The sequence below is a fragment of the Daktulosphaira vitifoliae genome, unplaced genomic scaffold (assembly GCF_025091365.1).
Source record: "Daktulosphaira vitifoliae isolate Bord-2020 unplaced genomic scaffold, ASM2509136v1 Scaffold_1, whole genome shotgun sequence".
NCBI lineage: Eukaryota > Metazoa > Arthropoda > Insecta > Hemiptera > Phylloxeridae > Daktulosphaira > Daktulosphaira vitifoliae.
Window position 1 is genome coordinate 13,845,056 of NW_026099572.1, and position 24,432 is coordinate 13,869,487.

Below are 24,432 nucleotides of genomic sequence, written 5' to 3' on the forward strand. Positions count from 1 at the left end.
GAAAAAGGGATTATTAAAAAATATTATTTCCCAAAAAAATTATGTTGTTCCATACACTTTTAAATAAGTTATATCATTATATAGTTAAAAATGTTAAAAGTAAAATCGAGAATTTTCACACAATAATAGCATTTGGTAGCCATTTTCACCGTGAAGACAAAATAAAGTCCAAAATTTTTTTTGCATAATAAAGAACATTACATTAGCTTTAATTTAAGATAGATATAAATGTGTCACACTTTCCGGAACACTTTCAAAAGTCAAGTTGAATAAAATTAACTTTTTGTGAAAAAGTTGTCATTTTCAATCCCCCCCCTGTAGTCAGGTAAAAAGTGAGATTTATAAAAATAATATACCAAATGATAGATAAATACATCATGCATCTATATAAAAAAAAAAATTATATTGATTTGGTTATTTTTAAAAAAGTTATAGCAATTTTAAGTATAAAAAATTAAAAAAATTTCGAAAATTAGGGATTTTTAAATTTGTAATTTTTTTGGAGGTTTCTCCCATTTACGGGGGACGAGGGAAATTTTTTCAATTTTTAAGTGTAATGTCTTCGACTAGATACGATTTTTGATATTTTGGCGTACTGTTGAATGACATCGGTTCGGTGATCATAGTAAAATGAATAGCTTTGCATCAAGCTAAAATCATTAATTATTTTCCAATATTGTATTTATATTGCAAATATTTAAATGTTTTATGATAAACTGATCACTTTGTATTTGTATTTCAAGTCATTAGGCAAAATTTTAAATCAATTTTAATTTTCTATCCTAAAAAAATATTTGAAAAAAAATGTAAAATACTTTATTATATAAAAAAAAGAAATTTGGTCTTTATTTTGCTTTTACCGTGAAAATAATTACCGAATGCTATCGTGTTTTTAAAATCTCGATTTTATATTTTACATTTTTAACTTGAAATGTTACAAATTAGTGAAAAATGTATGGATCAATACAATATTTTTATAAGAAATTATATTTATATCCCTCTTTCATTCAACGTACTTTTTTTTATAATACTACCATCTGCCTTTATATATTTATTCATATATTACACTTATAAATCATAAAACATGTAATCAGGATATAAATAAGGAAATTGAAGATCATATTGCTTTTGGAATAATCCACCAATTTTTAAAATTAAACACTATCTAAAGTTTTACATTGAAGCGTTTTTTATGATAGTGATTTTAATCACTGTTAGATATCATAATACTTGACCCAACTATGCCACTTCACCACTGTGCCGCGACCCTCCTGTGCTAGGTATTTTTTATTTTAACTTTTTGAAAAATGTATGGATTATTATATCTTTTTTAAGATAAGTACTATTTATATTTATATATTATTAATATATGTATATTATATATACATATAAATATTTATTTATTCATATATTACACTCATAAATCATAAAACTTGTAATAAGAATATAAATGAGGAAATAGGAGCTTTTCGAATAATTCATTAATTTTTTAAAATTAAATATTATCTACAGATTTGCATCTACAAATTGACCGACCCTAAGTAGTTGGAATTAAGGCGAGGAAGAAGAAGAAGATCTGCAGATTTGCATCGAGGCATTTTTTATGACAGTGATTTTAATCACTGTCAGATATCATCTCAACTGGATCCAACTATGCAACGTCGACACTGTGCCGTGACCCCAATGTGATGGTTTTTTAAGTTGCATTTATTCTTAAACTATCAATTAAAAATTACTTTTTAGAATCATTCCTAATATGTATAGGGCTATAATTCTCATTTTTATTCTTAAATGAGACTAAGAGTACTGCCGATAAATAAAAATAGCAGCACCCATTCCTCACCTCCTATCCTAACTAAAATTTTTATAACTCCTGAAATACTGGTCAAAAGTTATTATCAATCAGTCATTTTCTTAATTGGATTATTTTCTATTTTATAAGTTAGTAAATTATGTAAGTCGCCATTTAAAAATATAAAGTTGACACTACTTTAAATATAAAGGATGATTCTAAAAAGTAATTATTAGTTGATAATTCAAGAAATACATGCAACTAAAAGAAATAAAAAAATCTTAAGATATAAGATTTATGATATACCGATCGCCCTATATTTTTGATAAATTTATACATTCTCTAAACTTAATAATCGTAAATTTTATATTTATGTAAATATAAAATTTGATATTTAAAAATAATTTTCCAAATTTTAAAATTCGTATTTATCAATATGGCACTTAAAAAACAACAAAAAAAAATTATCTCGATAAAATAATTAGAATGATTCATTGAAAAATTAAACATTTTTGTTAATACGACGTTCTATTGTGCTAACATGGCATTTGTAAATGAATTGCTACAAGTACGAATTCATGGTTAAAATAAAAAGAATACCATCAAAAAGTAGATTTTAAAGTTAAATTTTGATTTTTTGAGTCTGATATCAACAATTATTATTAATAAATTAAGAGTTATTAATGTAAATATTAAAGTCACGCATAATAATTTGACGTATTATATAATATAATTATATAATCAAAGCGACTTTGATGTAAATTTTTCTACCTGATAAAACGCACAATCGAGTATAGTTTAGAAATTCACTAATACTTACCTAAAGGAATTGGGATTGGCACTAAAAAAAATAGTGTATTAATTTATTTATTACAATCATTTAAATAAAAGTACTATATTTTTATAAAGTAGGTTAAAGGTCAAGCTAGATGTGTTGAAGTTAAAATTTCAATATACATTTTATTTGGCATAACAAACTTTATTGCAAATAATTATTTAGTATTTATTTGTGATGGGGAAAATTCAACATTTTTTAAAGTTTTTATAATTCAAGTTTTTTTGAATAAAAACTCAAAAAATTTTATTTTTTCTATAAAAATACCACAGAAATTAAAAATTGTTTGTAATGCAAATATTTCTTTAAATTCGCCTTTATACTCAAAAAATGAATTGAACTCAACATTCGATTACACTTTTATTTAGTTTAAGTATTATACACATAGAGACTAACGTTTTAGAAAACGAATTTTGGGACGTCTTGAGTTTCTAGCCGAAGTTATATATTTTAGAAGAATAAACAATAAGCGAGATAATCAAATTGCCTCTTCACCAAAAGTCGAACTAACATTTTTAGCTATTTCTTTACCTAACTTCCTAAATAAGGTCATATTCTTTTTAATAAGCAATATTGTTAAATTGGATACAATAATAAAGATTAAATTATAAAATAAATGAGAATTAGGATATATATTTAAAGTTTTTATGTGTGTATACATATGTTTTGTCGATTCTTTTAACAAATATACATTTAAGAGTAAAACCATACAACATTGTCTACAGAAAATTCATTTTTATAAATTTTAATCTATAACCTTTATGATTTAAGAAAAATTTAATAGTTTATACGTTTAAAACTAATATTTATCCCCGTTAACTAATTTTTCAATTATTATTAAATTTTGGAATGCGCTATCATATAATTAGCAATTTCGTCTGTGATTTATGTACTATAAATAAGACGTGTCTCAAATAATAGTAAAAATTCGTAATAATAACCAATTTAAACTATAAAATATGATTCGTATGAATCAAAAATCAATTTGTTCTTACTTGGCATATGAGGGTTAAATGCTAAAATGACAAAACAATGGTTTTAAAAAATATTATTTTAGATTATTAACTTATTTGTCGTAAAGGAATTGATAAGTTTTCATTTTTTAAATAAATTTTAAAGTTTTTTACTTAATGCAATTTTTTTAATTATAGCAAAGAAAAAATCAGTTAAAAAAACTTTTGTATTTATTTATTTATTAAGGTGCCTCAGAGTTAACTGCCACACTTATATTATACAAATGTATCATTATAGTAAATACTGAGTGTCTCAGACCTAACTGACAATGTTAATAAATTTTTACATAAATATCATTTTGTATTTTTTTTTTTAATAAATATAATTTCAATATATTACGCGTGGAAATCCAAATAGCCAAAATGTATATATTAGTATTTATTATTATAACATTTGAGAAATAAAAAATAAAAGTTATATAAGGTATCCTATCGTGATTTATTATTTAACTGTTCAAACTAATATTATAATTAGTAAATCACAGTAGGACACTCTGTATATTATATAACTATAATAGTATCAAAAAAATTACAGTGTTTTAATTTTATAAAAAAATTAAGAGATATTACAGAACAGAATCAAGATCGAAAGAAAAAAATATTCTCATTACCAAAGTGCATAATCTTTCTATTAGGCGATATACAAAGGAAATTTGTAGAAAAAAAAGATATATTAAATGAGACTACGGATCTGGTATTTCGAATATGAATAAGCATATTTAATAAAGTTGGAGGATCAATATTGTTAGAAAAGAGTTTATATAAACATGATTATGCTATGGCGATAATTAGATATGTATTTTAGTTTAAGATGCTGTCGGATGAGAGAATAATCATGAAGAGGACAATAAATATTTAACATGAATACTGCAAAACAAAAACTTTCTTTGAACATTTTCAAGTTTTGAACTTAGATTTTAGTTGAGGAAATTCCATAATATAGAACCGTATTCTAAATTAGGTCTCACAAAAGCACAATAGAGGTTTTTAGTGAGCCGTCTAATTTGAACTTAAAAGATATTCTAGTAAAAATATCTAGAAACTTTAACGTTTTACAGTAAATAATGTCAACATGAAATCTAGGACAAAGATTAGAAGTAAAACTGAATCCGACAATGTATTAAGCCAAAGTACTATTTTGAATAGTATTTGAGTCAGCAATAAATTTTAGTATTTGTTTAGAAGATATAGGTACGAGAGCAAATCGCAGTTGTAAAGGTTAATTTTTTTCTAAAAAAAAATTATTCAATACACCCCTTAGAATTTTTCTATTAAATGGAAATTTTTTTTGTACATTTGGTTGAAATTAAGTGACGTTAACAGGATCCGCAACTGGATTGAAAATTAGACTTTAATGTTGGTTTTACGATATTTGTCACTTATCTTACAAACTAAACTATTTACAAAAAATTATAGAATTTAAGTTATAGAAATAAATGTTTGCCTTAAAAAATTTTATTATCAAAAAAACCATATCTTTAATATTTAGACATAAAAAAATTTTGAAAACAACATGTTTTCATGTGATGGATCTAGTAATTACCTAAGATTTAGGATAATTAGAGCTCATATTAAAATGATTATGTTTTATTTTTAATAGTTGATATTTTAAAATAAACAAATTTTCAATATTAAAATATATTTAGTAATAACTACTCACGAATATTGTACGAAGCTGAAAAAAAATTAGTCTTATAATATTATTAATTAAAAAAAAATGTATTCAATTTACAGTCAACAATTGATCCAGATTTTTTTTTCTTTCCTTTTTTCTCTGATAAGAAACTTCCAGAAAAAAAAGGAAAACAAAGGGGCACGTGCAAATGTACATTTTTTATAACATCGTAAAAAATAATTAACTTGCTTACTTCCAATTTGACCATCACTGGCTGCAATATTATTAATTATTAAATAAATATTTTACAAATAATTTAATTATTATGTTAAAATTATCATTATATTTAACTAATCAGTTTTATCATTTTTAACATTTTTAACATTTATTATTTTGCTTCTTAATAAAAATTTAATATAGACTATACTCACGATAACTATATGGAATTTGTGCTAAAATTAAATAAATTTAACATATTTTGTAAAAACTTTTTATTCTCAGTTTTTTTTTTCTTGTACAACTGTACTTGAATTAATACTTTATACCAATTATTTTTTCATTTCAAGAATATTCTAATTAATTGGTTTGCAATGGTTAAATATTAAAATGATAACACATTTTTATACAAACTGCAAGTACAAATCTGTATAATAATTTTAAATGTTTATTTTATACAAATATAATATGGTTGTAAAGTCCTAAAAAAATATTAAATAGAATATTTTTTATAATACCATTGAACAAAGTATTTTGGGGGAATATATGGATCGAATTGTTCTTGTAGAAGAAGAAATTTTCTTAAAGACCCTTTTCCCAGATAAAATCCTATGTAATTAACAATTTGGAAAGTGGCACGGAGCCCCGTGACCCGTGCCACATTTATCATCCGTCGCCCCACTAGGTGTATACGGTAGTTTGCCTGACTAACACCGCGTGCGATACGCCACCGTACAAAGTCCAGCAAGTACCGCACGTCCGTCTACGGCCGCCACAAATATACGTTGACTAAGTCACCTTCGTGACCTCAAAAGGTTAAGGTCATCGACGTATTTCGCCTTACGGGCTCACTGTATTATTCGACACCGTGTCCGATTTCTAAATACATTTTAAGTATATTGTTTATCGTATCTTTGTTTTTTTGGTTTTGTGACGATTTTTGCTGAAGAAAATTAATATTCGGCTTAACATCACTTTGTCTAAGAACCCTGACGTTTAGCCGTAACAAATGTGAATATTTAAGACAATGATTATAAATAACATTATTAATTAATTAATAGCTGTTATTATCGAAGGTAAATTTAACTAATTTAAATTACTTATTACTATTACATAAAATTTAATTTAATTTCAAACATAAATCGTTTTTTAAGAAATGATGTTTGTAAAAAATATTTCTTTTAAATGATTTGTTAAAAAGTTAAATTTAATCTCTTTAATAAGTAAATTGAATAACAAATTTTTTATACTCACGATGATAATCAGGCGACGGAGGCTCTAAAATTATGAATGATTAATATGTTTAACATATGTTTTGGTGATAAATAAAAATATAAATCTAATAGGTCAGTAAATTTATTATATTAAATGTGACAATTTTTTTTATACAGAGATTTAATAATGAAAATATATTTATCATAAAACCTTAAGCTTAGGGTGACCATATTTAGAAAAAAAACAAGACATTTTTACTCTCCCCCAAAAAATTGCATTTTTAAATATAATTATAATAATTGTAAATATAATACATTTATTTTTTAAAATTAGAGGATTGCTTTTTAATAACATTAACAAAATTTGCTTTTTATTAAAAAATTTAATAATAGGCTTTATTGTTACACATCCATTTTTTAGCTTCGATTCGAAGCTGAGAAGGTATTGGTTTTACTAAGATGTGTTTTTTTTTTTTTTTTTTTTCTGTTACCACTTTTTCTCAGCTCTCACCGAACCGATTTCTTTCAACGATACGTCAAAAGATCACAAATCGTATCTAGTCGAAGACATTACCCTTCAAAATTGAAAAAATTTCCCTCGTTCCCCGTAAATGGGGGAAACCTCCAAAAAAATTACAAATTTAAAAATCGCTAATTTTCGAAATTTTTTCAATTTTTTTTACTAAAAACTGCCGTAACTTTTTTAAAAATGAACATATCAATATAATTCTTTTTTTTATAGATGCATGATGTCATTACCTATCATTTAGTATATTTTTTTTATAAATCTGACTTTTTACCTGCCCATAGGGGGTGATTTAAAATGACAACTTTTTCACAAAAAATTGACTTTTTCAACTTAAATTTTGAAAGTGTTTCGGAAAGTCTGACACTTTTATATATATCTTAAATTAAAGCTAATGTAATCTACTTTATTATGTAAAAAAAAAATTTCGGACTTTATTTTGTCTTCACGATGAAAATGGCTACCAAATGCTATTATTGTGTGAAAATTCTCAATTTTATTTTTTACATTTTTAACTTTATAATGCTATAACTTATTGTAAAGTGTATTGATCAATATAATTTTTTTATGGGAAATACTATTTTTAATATTCCTTTTTTCATTCGACATACTTTATCTTAATCAGGATATTAATAAGGAACTAGCAACTATTATATTATTTTTATAATATCTTCATAAAAAGTACAATATTAAATTATTGAATATCAATTTCATACTAAATTTATTTATTATAATTATTATTTATTCATATATTATAATTAGTAACCAAATAACTAATTGGGGTAAAATTAAAGGAATAAGAGTTATTGTTGCTTTTAAAATAATCTACAAATTTCTTAAAATTGAACACTATATACTGATTTGCATCGAACCGTTTTTTATGATAGTGATTTTAATCACTGTCAGATATCATTATACTTGATCCAACTATGCCACGTCACCACTGTGCCGCGACCTCCCTGTGCTGGGTTTTTTTTTTAACTACATATAAGCAAAATATCCAGTTATCTTTATTATTCCAGAATTTGATAACCATTTTTTACACTTTTCACTCTTTTTCATACTTTTCTGAAAAACTTGTTGAATTTAACAATTTTGGTTACTTCAAAATAAATTTATAAAATTTTGAACTAGTTAAATTTTTTAAGTGTTGTTTCGCAATAATTATTGATCTTATGATTTCGATATTAAAACGGTTTTTTTCATCTGCCCAGAATAAATTTGTTACTAAAAATACTGTTTCTATATATTCATTTGTTCCAGGTAAAGCCAATAAGTATTTAATAATTATTGACGAAGTATTATATATTTCTAGAGTTTGAAATACATCAAACCGCTTTTCTATGACTTTTATTTATCAATTTTTACAGTTTACAATTTTAACTTGTATGACATGAACTACATGATTATATTCATCAAATAGCTTATCCTCATTCAAATTCCAATCCAAATTGTTTTTTTATTTTTAAATAAATATTTAATGTTTTTTCTTGAATATCTACCCAAGCAGGAATATCTGATATCTGAGTCCAACGAAAAATTTTGAACGGTTCATCAAAATGACAACTTCATTTTTCCACATAAGATGATAAGAGAACACTACAAAAATCATCAACTTCTTCTATAAATTATTTTTACTGTATATCTTTTTTTTATCATGTTCTTCAATAAGTAAAACGAATTTTGTTGTAAAAAAATGTTTGATCTTGCCTGTTTCTTATTTTTCACTTACCACTTCCATTTTTTTATACACTTCACTCGCTGATATATCGTCAATTCTCATTATTGTATCGTAAACTACTTTCAATTGACTTTTAATTAAAAAAAACCATACATAGAGACAGGATTATCGGAAAACTGTTTCAAAATTGTAGGATATTGAGCTTGAGTTAAAAAATAAGTTTTAAATACTTAATATTTTGAATAAATCTATAATTCTAGTAACAGATGGTTGCAAAAATAGGCACCGTGTTTTAACAGTACCTAAAATATTTTTGTACACAGCCGAAATTGGCTGTTATTTCTCAAAAAATAACTTAATTTTGTAATTTTATTAACTTAATTTTATTGGAAGAACTGTACTACTCCTCTAAAACATCCATTATGTAACTAGACAAAATATCTACGGTTTCACCTTGTAAGTTTTTCAATTCTAAATACTTTGATTTTTACTCCCTTTTGTGGATTAAAATATCGAATAATTATTGGTAAAAGTTTTAAATTTTAATGATTTGATATATCTACTATAAATGTTTCATATTTGTTTTTTTTAACTCATATAATACTTATTCTATTGCAAAAGGAGCGATTATTTTTGACACAATCGTTTCACATTTATTCGATTGCAAGACAATTTTTTATTATGAATTTTCTTTATTAGTGAGGACTTACAATCCATAGATTGAAAGAATGGTTGTGCACACTAATATTAAATGCAAACATACATTCTTCTGTCGCGATACCTTTGTTTTCATCTAATAACCTAGAATGTCATTTCTTGATAATAAATGAAGTTAATTTATCGGATTTCGAACTATTTGACACGGTCAATAAATGTTTTCTTAATTGTTAGTTCGTAGTGCACGCGAACTTCGTATATGATTTTGTCTCATGTTTATTGCTAATTTCATTATTCGTCGTCTTCCATCATTCTTCCTCATTCCAAAACTATTTACTGTTATTAATAACGTTGTTTTCAAATATTAAGTATAAAAGTATTTTATGTATTTTTTAAAAATTTAATTTTTTCTTTTTTATAATTATAATGTAATAATATGGAAAAAACGGAACTATTTTCTAAAAACCGTATAAAAAGCGTCCCGTTTGTATTTTGTCGGAACAACTAAACATTGGTTATCAAAAAAACGACAATCCCGTTTTAAACAGCACATATGGTCTCCCTACTTTAGCTTCCATGGACTTCACATGTTTCATGTTATACTCTTGTTATTTTTTTACTATAACTGTACGTTGAATTTATTATTTTTATAATAAAATATTTTATTTTTAATTAGTCTTGTTTAAAATAATCGAAGCACAAACTTGAGAGATAACAAAAATATTAATATCATAGTGATCATTTGTAAAAAATGAATAATTTTCTTATTGCCCAATATGAAAAATAATCGTAATCCGCCGGTCACACCGTTATTCAAAAAAAATCAACACTCCGATATTTATCCATATCCATATCATAATTACAATTAGCAAAGTCATAAAATAGTTCTGAGCAATCTAAAAATTAAAGCGAAGAAATGGAAAAACCAATTTTTAGCACAAGGTGTTACATAGAATTCTATAGTAAGAGTGAACACATGTTATATTTTACTGCACTTTAAAAATATTAGAAAAACAATATTAAGTAATGATCCATAACAGATATAAATTATATTGAATTAGACTAAATTTAATTAAATTACATTACTGGAAAGCCAAATTTCAGTTAGTATGATATAATAGAAATCGCAAAAGGCAACATTGCAGATAAATACATCACATCTAGTATTAATACCACAAAAACAGTTTTTGACAGAATTGTCTACTTAATAGACGATTCCATTAAAATTATCGAATTACTTCATCGTTTTTGTAATAATCGGATAATTAGTAATAAATTAAATGAATAAATCAGTTTCACCAGCATCTTTAGCATCTGGTTATACTGTTATAGAATTTGATCTAGCGAAATCGAAACATTTTTATTTTATTCATAATATCGGATGTCATTTAACTCTCCAAATTTAATAAACACAATAGATGAAGATAAAACGATCCCTTTACGACGAAGTCATTGATAAAATACAAATAGGATATTTCGGCAACGGTTTTTGGACCTAAAATAAGACTAACTGGTAAATAGTGTTTGTGTCATCAATATTGATTGGCTCATAATTTTTTCAACCAATAGATGATCGTGATACTAAGGCTAACTATTAAATACTTATGGCTGAAGTACAAAAAGAGCATTGCTGAAATTTTTTATTGCGTGGACTATTTATTAGTATTTAATCAATGACGGTGGTAATTTTTTAGACATTATTTATTTATTTTTATATGCAGTAAAAATAACTTAAGTTTTAAACAACACACTATAAAAAAGAAACTCATAATCACGACCGATCGGTTTCAAAGATTACAGTAGTTGACAAATGTATTTAAAAAATTATTATATACGGAAAGATTTAGGCATCAAAACTGTTAAAAAACTTACATCTTGACACTATACAATATTTCACTTAATATACGACATAAAAACAAATCTTTTTATGAAAAAAAATGTACGCAAAACCCACAACGTAAACTTAAACGCATCTGAAACCGAGACCTTTTTTCAATATAACATCAAAAATAAAGTACAACTAAAACATAACCCTAACTAGGGTAATTGAAGTGTTATCAACTTTCTTTAACGATACTACGATATGTAAAACATGCCAAAAAAAAATTTGTATTAATTAATTCTATACGAATTGTTATTCTAATATAAAAACATATATGTATTAAAACATTTATATAAGTAAATTTAAAAAACCTTATATTGTTAAACATTTTAATTTTATTAGTAATGCCCAAATTTCCTTAAATAAACTTTAATAATCTATCAATTCAGTAATAATATATTTTTATTCATACCTTCATGAATATTATCATTAGGTCCTAGATCTATAAAACAAAAATTATATTATTCATCATATTCTTATCAATTATAATAGATTAATGAATTTTAATTTTTTCTTTATAGCACAATAAAAAACGGAGATTTAAGTATTTTTCTTTTAAAATATTTATATTATAATATTTTTAAAGTGAGTATTTATTTTAATTATTATAAACATTTTTTAAATATTATCACAGAAAAAGTATATAAAATATAATTGGATATCCCAAAACACGAATCTTGAATATAAATTCAATGTTCCGCTAATTTTATCTATTTCATAATTAAACAATACAAATAAATAGATAGGATATCATAAAAAATCACGAAATGTTACGAAATCACAAAAGGGCTAGTTAGTTCGATAGATTCATAACACATAAGAGCTATTTTATATTGATAAAATAGATATCTCACGAGTTTAAACATTTATATGTTAATTTATTATGAACAAAAATATTTTTATTTTAATATAATAAACTAGTTGCATACTTGTTGAATCATCATAATCTATAAGTACAAATTAATAATTTTAATAAAATTGATTAAAAGTATTATATATATATATATATTCATTAAGTTCTAAATATTTCTTCTTAAAATTATGGCGAAACATATCGATAGGTACATATAACATGATACTACATAAAAACCCTATTCATAAGGACCAACATGCGTGTCAAACAGAGAAATTTACTGTCTCAGCTCTTCATAATTGAACTACTAAAGTGAGGAAAGCTATAAAGGGTAAAATCTACGCAGTGGACATATTCCTGTATATTGAAGGGACTTTTGATAATACGCCCTTTAATGCTATGTGTGAATCTAAACAACAGTATGAAATAGAACCATTTATTATTAAGTGGATAGAAATCATGCTTTACAAACGTTTTAAAATCAAAGTAACTAAGAGTAATAAAAAAGGATGTCTAGAAAGTGGAATTCAATTTCTTTTGCTATGGTGTCTAGTTTTAGACTCACTTATTAAAGAGTTAAATCAATATTGTTATATACAAACCTATATGGATGACTTATCTATAGAAGTAGTGGATTAATTCCCAAATACTATTATAGACTTGGCACACTTACCCTGAATGGAAGTAAATTTAGCTTAAAGTCTAAACTAAGAATTGTAATTCTATATTGGCTATACATTCAGTGATTAAACCTGTTTTTAGTGCCTTGGTCTGGTGGATCAATACAACCAGGCGAGAAATTAAACGCAATCAAAGACTGGCTATAGCCGCCAGTCTTTGAATGTTTGAATGGGCATTGGAGGCACTAATTGGACTACCTCCTTTATAGCTTGAGGTTAAAGTTCATACATATTCTACAGTACTAAGATACCACAAATTTTGGGTATTGACGCTGTAGAACATATTAAAATTCTAAAAGAGATAGACCAGCGTGTACTCGGATATCCACCGGACTGTATCAAACATGTTTTCCAAAATAACATACTCTACAAAGTTGAGATCTTAACATACAGGGAATGGAATATAAACCAAAGGAATAGGAAAAGTGGGTTTTTAATCTATATAAATGGTTTCAAGAAATCATAAAAGATAGGTGATGGCATTTGCGGACTAAAAACTCCCATAAATGACAGCATGTCATTTAACACAATATCCTCTATGTACAAAGATGTAATAGCAATACTAGTAGGGAACCCAGAATCTAATAGTATTCAAGAAAATGAACAGAACTATCCTAAGTGATAGTCTTGAAGTTTTGGAGGCACTTATTAATCACGTGACTTCAAGTCTAGTCCTTAAATGCAGTGTAATTTTAAAATAACTAGCAAGGTTCAATAAAGTTACACTAACATGGGTAAGTGTAGTAGCGATGTGATTGGTAATGAAGAAACAAATTTTCTAATATAAAAAATGTAGAAAATACTTAGGTTGTACTAGAACTAGTGATAGAACTCATGGAACAATATTTCAAAGTACTACCCAAAAACTGATATAGAAAATAACAATAAATAGACATGTTTTTCATTGCTCTTTTTTTCATTGTAAGTAATATTAGATCAAACAGCTTGTTTTAAATACCTTTATGAAAGTAAAAAAAAAGTCATATTTAGGTACAATTAATACATAGCTTTATCTCATGTGAAATCGTTTATTAGAAAAATTTATCAAAATCTAAAATATCTTTTTGCTCATTTTTGCTCAAAATTCAATTTAACTATAAATTAAGTAGAAATAATAATATATTAATTTATAATGCAGTATTAAATTAATATATTACAAAAACAATAGTGTTAATTATTAATATTGTATATTATGTAACTGATATAATGATAACATTATTTTTAGAAAATAATTAAAAGTCTTATAATCAACTACAAAACGTCTACATTACAACAATGTCGACTAGTAATTGTTTATCATGGATAATAAATTATTATATAAAAGAATATTATAATTAAAAGTATAATTCGATTTTTAACATCAATCTCCAATTTATTTTTTGATTATTAATCAACCCACACATTATATTGGTTCTAAGCGAGAATTCGGAAAAAATTTCGAGAGGAAGTCATTGTATTATTTTAGTTTAATAATAGGAATTTTCTCAATATAATTATCATTTTAAGAGCAATGAAGTAACTATTATTAAAAGAATCACTCTGTATACAATAACTCTTTATAATTTCTCCGTTCAAATTACCATACTAAATTATTCAAAATCAATTTCATACTAAATTTAATTAATATAATAAGTATTCATTAACTTATTATAAATTTATAAATTATAAAACTTGTAATCCAGATATAAATAAGGAAATAGAAGTACATATTGTTTTTAGAATAATTGAATAATTCTTTCTAAAAATTAAACATTATCTACAGATTTACATAAATCTACATCGAAGCGTTGTTTTCATCATAGCGATTTTAATTACCGTCAAATACCATCTATACTTGTCACCACTGCGCTACTTTTTTTTTTATTACTAAAATGTATTTACAGTAAATAAAGTTATTCTATTTTCAATAACTACGCATTTTCGGGTATTGGATAACAGATACCTTAAGGTGAACTGGAATTATTAAGAAGTGATAAGTGCAATGGTTTTCCGTTGCCTTTCTGCACTGGGTTTTTTACTATCGTAATACGCACATGACACCCATCCGTACACTAAGGTAACGGGCGTGACTTAACATTAGACTTTGATCAACATCTAGTGTATCCATCACGCCAGACCATAATTAAAATTTTGTCTATGAATAATTTTTAATACGAAGATAATCGAGTATAATACTTACTGTTTATTACTTAACAATTTATGATTTAATTGTATTTAAAATTTTTTTTTTAAATTATAAAAATCTAATCTATTATTAAATTTATTATTATATATTTAATTGTTTTTTGTGTACTTAGCATGCTAAATACATTGATGTCAATTTATTCTATTAAAAGAATATTTTGTACAAACTAAAAAGTTTAATTGAATATATAAAATATAAAAACCTCAGCTGAAATAATTAATTGGTAGTATTAATTTATATATTTTGTATATTTAAAATAATTCATACTCACTAGTAGAATTAGTGGTTTGCGCTAAAATAATATATACATATATATATTTGATATTTTCTTTTTATTAAACTATAATTGATTTAATTTATTTTTATTAATCGAAAGTTTCTACTATTCACACCGATTTGGCTACCAACCTTCATTTAAAGTTCAAGAAGTTTAACCTTTGGGACTAAATTTAGTAGTTTTTTATCATGAGATGCTTAGAACAGAGGCGTCATTTAAAAATTATTCTTTGCACATAAAGTTATCACAAAGAATAATAAGAAGTGAGTAAGTGGGGTAAAGAGTGTTGATAGGCAAAGTTACCAAAAGCCTTGGAAGCCAAAATTGATTTCACAGAATAATAATTAATTTTAAAACAATGACTTTTATTCAATTATAAAATTAATAATCTTATTGTTCATTTTAACTACATATAAAAATATACTCACAATCTTCTGCCTCAAATCTCGCTAAAAAAAAAAAAAAATTATCGAACTGCTTTAACCTTAATACTTATGTGTAAAATACCATCCCGTCTATCACTTGTGTAAGTTTCTCTGCAACAAGGACATTTATAATTCACAGTTTCCTTCAATTTATAGATACATTCTTTGCAAAATTTATGTTCACAAGGGCCGATTTTTTTGTTTGGCTTTCTATCGGCACAGATAATACACTTCGCTAAAGAAGATTATAAGCCACAGTTTATTTTAACATAACGAAATCGAATATTATACAGGATGGCCCACCACTCACTGACAACTTAAATAACTTTTGATCCAGTTAATATTTTTAGCTGATTTTTTTTTTAAATAATAGTTATATGTTAGGTCTATAGCTATATCTCAATAATTATTTTTTTTACATTTTATTAAAAATATTAATTTTTAAATTTTAAATAAAATGTAAAAAAAAAATCTAAGATAGCCATTTTGTAGAGTAGAATTTAAGAAAAATTTTCATAAAAAAATATTTTATTAATATTCAGTAGTAAATATTCTGTAGCATTTTAAAGTTTGTGAAAATTTGAATTTTTTTGTATTATTTTACGGTATTAAACATTGAAATACGTATTGAGGAAAGGACAGAAGAAAACACTATCTTTTCGTGATTACTAAAATTTGTAGGTGTGTAACTTTTTCCAAGAATATGAAATACTTTGAATGAGAGTGATAAGCAGTATTTACCTTATCAAATTTCTTATCATGGTATTAATGCCAAGGTTGTAAATTATAGTAATCACAAAAAGATAGCGTTTTCTTCTGTCCTTTTCTGAATACGTATATCAATGTTTAATACCGTAAAATAATACATGAAAATTCAAATTTTCACAAACTTTAAATTGCTACAGAATATTTACTTCTGAATATTAATAAGATATTTTTTTACTAAAATTTTTCTTAAATCCTACTCTACAAAATAGCTATCTTGGATTTTTTTTTTACATTTTATTTAAAATTTAAAAATAATTAATATTTTTAATAAAATGTAAAAAAATTAATTATTGAGATATAGCTATAGACCTAACGTATAACTATTATTTAAAAAAAAAATCAACTAAAAATATTAACTGGATCAAAAGTTATTTAAGTTGTCAGTGAGTGGTGGGCCACCCTGTATATTAAAATTTTTTTTAATAGTTTTGTTTTCTTAGATTACATTCTAAACATATATTTTTTTTCTTAAACATTTATAAAAAAAATTGTTATTTTTAAAGTTTTGAATTTTTCAGCATTACTTACAAATAATTTTAATGGGTCTATAATAATTTTAGCACAAGTATTTATAAAGTCACAATCATCTTAACACATAGAGTGGATATGTAAAGCGACCAGGTTATACATCTCCAGTACGACTTGTATCTACCCGTACTGCATACCAACGCAGTGTATTTAAAAACTTATAACTCAATTTTCCTAAATTTTTTATTGACTCATCAAAATATTTTCTAAAAAAAGTGCTAAAAATTGGTTATTTCAATATAAAAAAGAAAAAATTATCTTTACTTTATCTTATTATTAGTAAATAATAAAAATTATACTTTAAACGTAGTCTAAGAAGGCAATAGTTATTAAAAAAAATTCACTAAAATGACAATTGGAACAAAAATTATTGGAATTATCATATTTTTGTGATTCACTTTGTATTTTATTTTTACTGTTGTAATGTATAATTATGCATAAAGAATTTTATAATTTTAAGTGGTTATCAACAGTTAATACACATTACATTTGGCTAAAAATGATCATTCCTTTATTACTGCGTATGAATATATTAAAAGAAACCCTGACCTTAACACCTTTTGGCTAAGAATTTTAGACATAGTTTTTTGAACCAGTTTCTAGAGATACTCGTCTAAATTAATTTTAGACATTTTTAAAGATTATTGGATTTTACTTCTAATTGTTTAAATTATAAATTATTATTGTTAAATATAGAATTTGTGACTAAACTTATTGTTTAAGTATCTATAGCCTGTGGCCAAGGTCAAAGTTTTTTTTTTATCCTGAATGAAGTCATAAATAGCATAAATCTGTTGCTGACCTTTTTTATTTTTAGAATAAATATCTTAAAATTCTACCCTAAATTGTACCCAGAGATAGTCACTTATATTTAGAGATGACTCTTGAACGAATTTCTGATTATAATTAGAAATTTTCAATTTCTATTAATGAAGTCCTAACTATTAGTAAAAAAAAATACTTCAAAATATACTTTTACAACTTGGTACTAGCTAAATTATTTACTATTGAATTTTTTTAATGCTATTTGACATTTAATTATAACTCACTTGTTTCACCATCCAAATCTTCATCATTCTCATTTGGTACAACTGAACCCTTTAGTTTAACTATAAATAGTTCAACTTAATTATGAGTAATCAGATATATCTTAAACATATATAATAATTAAAAATCTAAAAAATTATATTAGCATAGAATATAGTGACAAATACACGAGAGTGGAAATAGCAAATACTGTTGAGGTTTGATTTATATAAAATGTATTTATGAAATGTTATTCTTATCATTACTGAAATTCTATTGTATCATTATGAAAAATTGTACACTTGCTCACGACTAGTGTACTTGTCAAATATTCGTCAGTGGTGTAAACTTTCCAAGCCGTCGAAGCACTACTTGGGATCGATATAAAAAAGGAATCGTATAAATAGTTGACGTTAAGGATATCAAGAGGTAATTTTTAATAATATTTAACAATTATCAACGAAGATAATTGTGTCCTGTGACTTTACACTGAGAATAGCTGGGCTACCATAGTCTTGTTCGTTACATTTTGAATATAGATAGGCATGTTCTTATAATTTTATCATCACAGATTCATATTGAGTTTTAAAAATACCGATTGGACTGTAGGGGAATATATTAAAAATATTATTAGTAAAAGTTTAATATAGTATAAAAAGAGTTTGAAAAACATTTAAAAGAGATCATAAATCATTATAGACATATGTCCCATTAAATAGAATCTACAAAAGCTCGTATTGATAATTAAAGTATAATATACACATAAATTTAATTAATCGAAATAAACGCCAAACGATTGTTATCACTGAACTGAGAATTTAATACAAGATCAATTCAAACAACCGTAAAAGGAAACAAAGGTAAGTGCAAATATTTCTTTGCATGATTTACTTTTCACAACTTCAAGTAATAAATAAGAGTAGAGAGAGGTAAGATCGGGACAATTTTGTTGAATTGCTAAATTATTAAGGTTAGACTTTGTCACGGTTCTAAGCCACTTCCTTTTACATGAAACCCGCGACCCGCTCCATTGCTCTTTCTCCATACAATGTATTTATGGTACTTGGACTGATTAACACGGCGTGCCATATACCACAATCAAAGTTCAGCAAGTGTGGCACATCTGACGACGGCCTGCCGCAAGTGTACGTTGAAGTCATCTTCGGGACACCGCCTTATGCCAATTGTGATAAAACACTGTATTACCCACACCGGTTTTATGTCAACGCATCTTTTATTTTGATTATTTGTACTGTGTTATTATTCTTAATCTTAAATTTTGTGTAATATTATTTCAATTTCTAGCTTGTCTAGTTTTTTGTGCGAATAAACGACACTACACCAATTTCCAAATTGTATCGGTTATGTTTGTTTTGTGTGAAAAATAACCACAATACCCGTATCAACTTTACTATACACATCAACCCCGAGTTCCCTTATATAAAAACAAATATCCCAACTTTCTATATGTAAATTTTTTTGTTTATTATAAATGAACTATTTATTAATAGTTGGACAACTTGACAAGGATACTAGTCATGAGGTACCAACTTATTGTGATGTAATATTCTCCTTTAGAATATTTATAATATAATCAATAGCTCCTCTATTTCTCAGACCACATAATAAAGATAACGCATTTTTTATAATTAAAAACATAAAAAACACCTTATGTTCTAGAGCCTATAACTTCACATTCAAATAAGCAATCACTGTGGACTAGCACTGTTTTATTCATATTAAATAGTACTTTAATTTCAATTTTAAGTTTATGAATTTTGAATTTTTTTTAACATCGAAATATTGATTTAAATTTTGCAGTATTTTAATAGCAAAATTTTGATGGTCAAAAAAATTTTTTTTTCTATTCAGAACTTTTAGTTATGTTCTTTCAGCCCATATTATATTTGAATCGATTTATAATTTTTTTATGTATCGTTTTACGGTCCTGAACACGCATGGTTTGCTAAAAATAGCCAACTTTATCATCTCATTACACAAAAGTAACTGAATGAATTTTTTTTAATTTACATTGTATTTACCTTTAGGCAATTATAAAACATCTGGTGAAAATTTGATGATGGAGAAATAATTTTAACGCTACTTATAGAATTTACAAAATTTTAAATGTGCATATTGAAAATCCACAAACTACATAATTCTCAACATTTTATTTTTATTTTTTGTATTTATTCTGCGTTCTGTACTAGATTAAGTTATTGGAACTCATAACAAAATCCTAGGTGCAATGGCTAATTTCGGAAAAACTCTATTATTTTTCTTTATAAAGTTAATTACATCAATATATATTGTTGATTCTTCGACTACGCTTTGGTAAATTAAGAATTTTTCAGATAAATCATACACACAAATATCTTTTTCGTCTTCAGATTGTAGATGTAATACCTATTCATAGAATTAGATCTAAGTTGTTCTTTATTTTTATTTAATAGTGAGTATTTAAGCTTTCAAATTAGTTGTATTAAATCCAGTTTCTATAAAATTTTAAAAAACTTGACGAGTCCTTAAATAATTCAGAAGAAATATTGAATTCCACATTTGAACTTTGTAAACTTTTGCTAACAATGTTCACTTTACTCAATACTGTTATCGAAATATATAAACTCATGAGGATTTCTATTGTGCTAATTGCCAAAATTAATGAATTAGTTTGGTATTTAATTAGCGGATCATGTAATGTATCTAATATTTCTTGAATGTGACATGAAACTTTATTACTTTAATACCACCACACCTCCTTAGTTATCTTATTTCTGACAATTTTTTTACTGTGCACTTTTGGCAATTTTAAGAAAATATAATTTTAACATCACTTATAGAGTTTCAAAATTTATAATTTACGTATTATGGAAAAGTCATAATCTACGTCATTTTCAACATTTAATTTTTTGCATTTATTCTACACGAAAATAAAATACTACATACCATTGTAAGCAACTAATTTTTAAGTAATAATTTTTTCAAATATTATGTACTTTAAATCATTTTTTTATTCTAAAAATATAATAAAATGTGTTATATTTTTGTGTGTAATGTAGAATAATTTTTACTATAAATTTCCTTAAAAATCATTCTACATTATAATTTTATTCTATTTATATATTATATATAAATATAAGTAATATTTCTGTTTACATCATACCTAATTATAATTAAACTGATTATAATCAAATACAATAAAATACAAAGTTATACATTAATAGGTTGTTCTTCTTTTTTTTCCGCACCTTAATCCCAGTTACTTGGGTCGGCTATCCTTATCCTAAACTTCCATTTGACACGATCTCCCACGTCCTCAGGTTAGTTTTTAAAAAAAAAACATTATTAGATCTAAATTTATAAACTTTGTATTACATCTACAATCTGAAATTGAAAAAGTTATTTGAGCGTATGATTTATTTGAAAAATTCTTAATTTGCCTAAGCGTAGTCGAAGAATCAACAATATCTATTAAGAAGTCTAAGAAGTCTATTAAAAAAATTTCCAAAATTTTTGAACTGTGACAGCACACACATTAGATGAAATTACATGGAAAGACTCCTATCCCCTTTTGCGCTGTTCGTGGCACTATATACAGAGTTAGTTTTTTATTATAATCCTCTCAATTACTTACAAAATAAAAATAATTTAAACATTTTTTTTTTGTTTATCTTTAGTTACGCATTAATCTTGAATTATTAACTTTTTAATACTTTTAAAGTTCAGCCCTAATGTCTTGTTAACTTTAATTTTTAAATGGTAATATTTTTTTAATTTAATAGTAAATGGCATTTAAATTTTTAGTATAACTTTATTTGTTTTTGTTTTTTAATGAAGTCTTGTCAGAGTCACGATTGTTAATTATCAATTATGTATATCAATAGATATACTTTCTGTATTGTCAGTCTAGAATAATATGTAACTAAAGATAACCAAAAAAATATTTAAATTATATTTATTTTATAAGTAATTGAGTGAGTTATGAAAAAAAAAATCATCTGTATAAGGGCTTTTCCTCTCACTTATCTTTATTTCTCACGTTATCGTCTCAGACTATTCTCTATCACAATATGTTCTAGTGTATTGCGTTATTATATTGTAATGATTTCATTTATGAGTGGGGAACATGAAAGGTATCATTAGAGCTCAACATGAATTTATGAACATTAAAATGTATAAAGAACAGCACTTCAAGACAATTAATTTTAGAATTTAGTAAATTATATAGTCAGCATAAATCATAAAATAGTCTTCTAAATTCTAGTGAGTATATTAAATTCAACCTCTAAAAATTTTAATCTTAGGTCAACTTTGTATTATTTGTAAAAATTTATTTTATATTGTTCCGATCTTTATATAAGATAATTTTGATACGGACCCAGATTATAGAGCCACAATCTAAAATTTAACGGACAAGTAAAAAGTATAACACTTTTAAGCAATTAGGATCGTATGTAATTATTAGAAATAACATAAATATGTTCAATAAATGAAAGATCATGAGAATTATTGTTATCTATTTAATGTTTAAAATTTAAATTCTGCTTATTCCATGAGAATGTAATTTGTAAGAACTTTTCTATATTTAAATTAAATATATTGTATTAATATAATAACAATATATAGTACATTGATTAATATCAAATTATAATTTATTGCAATCAATTGTTGAAATGGCATATAAAGTTTGAAATCATTAGTAAATAATTCAAATTTACAATAACGAAATATATGTTTTATATGATCCATAAATAAAAGAATAGTGTTGCCGAGTCGGTAACGCGGCAGTGCTTAACGCGCACTGTCTCGGGTTCGAAACTCGGTCACTGGCGGCTTCATTTGCCGAACGAGATATCAGTTTGGTAATTGGAGTTGCCCTCCCTCTCTCCGACGACGGACTATCCAACCGTCTCGAAGTATCAATGTCTTAGAAACTTCTCCTTTGAAGGAGACCGCTATGGCTCTTAATGAGCTTATAAAGCGTTAAAAAAATTATTCATAAATAATATAATTTATTTATTTAAACTACCAATAAAGTGATGATACTTACACGAAGAAAGTTTTTCTATAAGAAAAATATCAACAATATAATTATTATACACTCATTAGTTTTAATATAACACTTATTTTCGTTCTTCGTGAAAGAAGTATGTAAATATTTTTTACTAGGTTTAAGAAGTTTAGTCAAAACATAATATATCAATATAATAAGTTTTAATCACTTGATGCTAATATTATATAAAATAAAAATATATTCATAATATTAATGTAAAAATGGATGATATTACTCGTATTAATACAAATATTTTTGCGTACGTTTTAAAAGACCGACATACTTATCTAATAATAATATTTTTATTTTTCATTTTTTAGTTACATACTTTTAACTATTAATTTTTAATTTATGGTAAATGAAGAAAATTTTATATTAATCTCCTGTACCATATAAGATCGTCTAGTAGCGTAAAAAATATTTCGTCTTGAAGAAGAAATACATAAGAAAATTTTTACCCTTACAACGAAATAAAATTTGAATAGTCTAGTTTAGTCTAATCTAGAAATTTAATATTAATCAAATATTTTCTAATTCCCATAGTTATTCGCATTTATTTTAATTTTATAACAAGAATAATTTTTTACTTACTGGTTAAACCCTTTAATTTTCCTGGTGTTACTGTAATTAAATTACTTATTAGTCAATAACTAATATATATGTAAGGATATACAAGAAAAACGTTAATTGTCCATTTTTTTTTGTCTTTGGATTTTATAATTTGAATTGATAACTTTTAGCAATAGTATCAAACAATAGAATCCATTTAATAAAAAATGTTTTCATCAACCTAATACTAAAACGTCTATTTTTTTTTATTCTTAAAGGGGATAGGAATTATAACTTTGTCCTTGCTTTCCCGAAAAAATGTACAAAGATGGACAATTACCATTTATCTTCTGTACCTTTTATTTTATAAATACAATTTATTTATTAATAATATAAATAATTTATTACCATGGTTTATTAGCGCAATTAATAGCAACAAAGTAACTAATGTGTTTAATGAGTTCTAAAATTATTTAGTTATAAGAATTTTTTAGATATAAAAAACGAAAGTTTTCTGAAATATGTTTGTATATTACATACCATATTTAATGATTTATTTTTTACAGCATCAATTATTTTATGTCACGACAAACTACTTCTTTCCAAATCTAAAATGAATTTAAAAAATGAAAGATGTCATATTTAAAAAAAAAATTT

The 24,432-nt window shown here is 24.8% G+C and overlaps 1 protein-coding gene across 2 annotated transcripts in view; it reads right to left on the reverse strand.

The window, feature by feature from the left end:
- Nucleotides 1-24,432, reverse strand: part of LOC126907305 (uncharacterized) — a 34,663-nt gene extending 10,231 nt beyond the window's left edge. The window contains exons 1-16 of one of the 2 annotated variants that reach the window (XM_050688486.1): nucleotides 24,316-24,432; nucleotides 24,184-24,238; nucleotides 23,818-23,847; nucleotides 23,224-23,238; nucleotides 18,197-18,256; nucleotides 15,934-16,086; nucleotides 15,855-15,875; nucleotides 15,421-15,441; nucleotides 12,361-12,378; nucleotides 11,844-11,873; nucleotides 6,726-6,749; nucleotides 5,687-5,707; nucleotides 5,509-5,529; nucleotides 5,301-5,315; nucleotides 3,623-3,643; nucleotides 2,613-2,633 (exon numbers count right to left, since the gene is read on the reverse strand). In XM_050688486.1, the coding sequence (XP_050544443.1) occupies nucleotides 2,613-2,633; nucleotides 3,623-3,643; nucleotides 5,301-5,315; nucleotides 5,509-5,529; nucleotides 5,687-5,707; nucleotides 6,726-6,749; nucleotides 11,844-11,873; nucleotides 12,361-12,378; nucleotides 15,421-15,441; nucleotides 15,855-15,875; nucleotides 15,934-16,086; nucleotides 18,197-18,256; nucleotides 23,224-23,238; nucleotides 23,818-23,847; nucleotides 24,184-24,238; nucleotides 24,316-24,318 (529 nt within the window). In that variant the 5' untranslated portion in view covers nucleotides 24,319-24,432. The remainder of the gene's footprint in view (nucleotides 1-2,612; nucleotides 2,634-3,622; nucleotides 3,644-5,300; nucleotides 5,316-5,508; nucleotides 5,530-5,686; nucleotides 5,708-6,725; nucleotides 6,750-11,843; nucleotides 11,874-12,360; nucleotides 12,379-15,420; nucleotides 15,442-15,854; nucleotides 15,876-15,933; nucleotides 16,087-18,196; nucleotides 18,257-23,223; nucleotides 23,239-23,817; nucleotides 23,848-24,183; nucleotides 24,239-24,315) is intronic. The other variant, XM_050688492.1, reaches the window with a different exon arrangement.